This window comes from Olea europaea, chromosome 15 (assembly GCF_002742605.1).
Source record: "Olea europaea var. sylvestris chromosome 15, O_europaea_v1, whole genome shotgun sequence".
Taxonomy (NCBI): Eukaryota; Viridiplantae; Streptophyta; class Magnoliopsida; order Lamiales; family Oleaceae; genus Olea; species Olea europaea.
In genome coordinates, this window is record NC_036251.1 from 6,225,773 (window position 1) to 6,228,562 (window position 2,790).

General features: G+C 35.3%; 1 protein-coding gene across 2 annotated transcripts; it reads right to left on the reverse strand.

The window, feature by feature from the left end:
• Positions 1-11: 11 nt before the first annotated feature.
• On the reverse strand, positions 12-2,784 carry LOC111409962 (U-box domain-containing protein 33-like). Of its 2 annotated transcripts, none has more exons than XM_023040098.1 (5): positions 2,590-2,784; positions 1,682-1,803; positions 1,273-1,388; positions 391-441; positions 12-202 (listed from the first exon to the last, which is right to left on the reverse strand). In XM_023040098.1, exons 1-5 carry the CDS (start codon positions 2,780-2,782, stop codon positions 67-69), a joined length of 618 nt encoding a protein of 205 aa, XP_022895866.1. In that variant the 5' UTR covers positions 2,783-2,784; the 3' UTR covers positions 12-66. The 2 variants fall into 2 exon arrangements, with proteins under 2 accessions (XP_022895866.1, XP_022895865.1); XM_023040097.1 differs by having other exon boundaries at positions 16-202; positions 1,273-1,394.
• Between the last annotated feature and the right edge of the window lie 6 nt (positions 2,785-2,790).

Sequence of the window (2,790 nt, forward strand, 5' to 3'; positions counted from 1 at the left end):
CTATAAATATTATGATACACAACCATGTGTTTTGGTTCATACTCCATACTAGAATTCATGGGACAGCTAAGTGAACAGAACATTAAAATCACACCTAAAAAACACAACAGTAAAATCATACCTTGTATGTATAAGGTTCCCTTTCCATATAAATGAAATGCGACAGAAACTAGGTGCTTTTAGACGCACATAGGTTGTTTTCCTAGAAGTTGAAGTTATATAAAAGAAAAAATAACCTCAGTCAGTTCAAAGAGATAAACATGTCACAGGAAGATAAAATATAAGGCATTGTCTCGCCCATTGAGGATACATAAACTACCACTTGTTCCAACATCAACTGTTGAACAAAGCAGCTATAAACTATTATAGAAGTAGTAAGAAGAAAACGACCTTGTACTGTTTCTGAAGGAGAAAATCTTCTGAAGGGTAGTCTCCTTGCCCCTAGACATAGAAAAAAGAGAAAAGATCAGAGTACTTAAAATTGACCTCTTTAAGAAAATACTGCTTATGCCTCCATTACTTGAATATTCATCCTTCTCGCGAAGCAAGATGAAGGACAAGATATGAGTGTATAGAAATTATCAAAACTTTTTCGGATCAAAATTTTTCCTGTTGATGCTCTTTGCAATTTTAGATTTCTTCGGTCAACCTTTTTTTCCCAAAACTATCTTTATTTTTTCTCATATCCTGTCCAATCTTTGATATTCACATTAGACAGCGACAGATGTGCAGGTTGCGTCCAATTCAGACTGCCAAGGACACTTCATTTATAATAAGGTAGAAATTGGCAAACACGATGAAACAGAGATAAAACCTTCAATTTCTTTTTTATTCTAATATTAGTTTCTGTTTCAGGTGCTATCTGTGCAACCCGGGTTCACATATAAGCTTTTCTTAGACCATGGGGCAATGTAAGATTAGGAACCTTATTAGATGAACCTATACCAAAATATCAAGCTATCTGCAGTCATCAAGTTGCCATTGGAAATGAAATTAATTTTTTATCTCTACTTCAATATATTTAGTCAATGAGAATGCATAACCCACTGGACACCCATACACAATCGGGAACCACCTCATTCAAGTGTGACATTTCTCCAACACTAGTCATTGGACACCTACTTCTGCTCACCCAATCTTCTTTTTTACAGGTAGATTAAGATGGGTAGAGGGCTGCAGATCCGTATTGCCACCCCTTGGTAGCATTTATCATTTTAAAATTATCTAGTAACATGATAATAACGACTAGTAATAGTTTTTGCAGCATTATACCTAGAATAAGATTTACAAGACCCTGTTCCCATGACGAGCCACTTAATACGAAGCTGAGATAGGAGTTGCACAATGCCCTTCTCAATATAATCCATTTCTCTGTGCAGTGTCTCTGCCTGATACTAAGATAAGAAGTAAACCATGTTTACAAGAAATAAGCTTTAGCACATCTATTCAATCATTGTTCCAAAAGAAACCTTCATAAGTTCGAAAATGGCACACTTAATACAGAGGTTTGCATCTGTTAGCTACATTAAGTTTCGAATGGATAATAGATGGTTATCATGCTCAAACATCCTGTTAAATCACAGGAGAAAACATCCAAAGGTGCAGAAGAAAATATTTCCACAATTATGTTATAAAGTTTAAAAGCCACAGTATCATTTGGAAGACAGATAAAAGACAATACCCCTTCCCGGCGACAAATCTGAACATACTTTTCCAGAATCTCTTGCATCTCTTGCCTCTGATTTTCATGATATGCTCTAACTTTATGCTCATCCAGCAGTGTAATTGGAACTTTCGTACCCACTGCAAACCAAGAAACAAAATGCATATAAATAAAATGTTCGCTAAATTTTGAAATAATGAAAAAGGGATCATCTTCTAATTTTTCAAGAACAGATGCAAACAACAAATTATCTACAGAAGTAAAATTTTGAAAGTCTTTCGTTTTCGATTTCTCTCACAATCTATGCATGTCTCAATCCCCCCTCCTCTATCTCTCTTTCTTTTCTTTTTTCATTTTTGCTGGTGTTTGATGACTAGATTTAGAAAAATAAAACATAAGATAGATTCAGCTTCTATTACTTCATAGTTGAATAGCCATTAGTTAGTCAAACATTAAGAATGGACACAAATATACAGGAGAAAAATACAAATTATATCATAGAGTGGAATACCACAAATGCCTGTTCCAGCCAACTATGATCGCAATCTTAGTACTCTTGATCAGAACACACGAGATTTATTATGTGAAAGGTGAACATAAACACATTGAAGAGTCAAACAAATTCTTCAGGAAAAAAGGGACAAAAATACTATAATCAACCTTTGAGCTAAATCAGTAAAAGACTCCTTCAGTACAGGCAATCAAGTCTAGGAAGAAATCCAATCTAACACAGAAAAAAAAAAAACACCAAATAATAATAAAACTAAATATAAATCACAGTGTTCGATAACGGGCAAATCCTACATCCAATGGAAGCCAAATCTTAATAAACAACGATTCAATCAATCCGACCCACCATCTCCTGGGCACATATGAATAAACAGCGACTCGAAAAACCAAATAGAGCCAAGAAATAAAGTACTTACTCGCGTCCATGGGAATCTTCTGAGCTAGTTGAAGAATATGAAGGATGCAAATTTTCCTTCCACCGGAATTTTGCAAAGCCCACATGAGAACTGTCACAAACTTCTTCACATCTTTTCCTAAAGCCACATAGATTGTATCCTCTTCAATGGGTGGAGATGGAAGTCGTGGCTCCACCTCCTCAATTTCACTCATCGCGATGT

What these genes read in the sequence shown, in the direction of transcription:
- LOC111409962 (XM_023040097.1), bottom strand. Translation starts at nt 2,782, where the DNA reads ATGAGTGAAATTGAGGAGGTGGAGCCACGACTTCCATCTCCACCCATT. An exon ending in AGATTTGTCGCCGGGAAGGG is followed by an intron (nt 1,395 to 1,681) that starts GTATTGTCTTTT and finishes TTCTTATCTTAG; the next exon opens with TATCAGGCAGAGACACTGCA. An exon ending in TCTTGTAAATCTTATTCTAG is followed by an intron (nt 442 to 1,272) that starts GTATAATGCTGC and finishes TTCTATGTCTAG; the next exon opens with GGGCAAGGAGACTACCCTTC.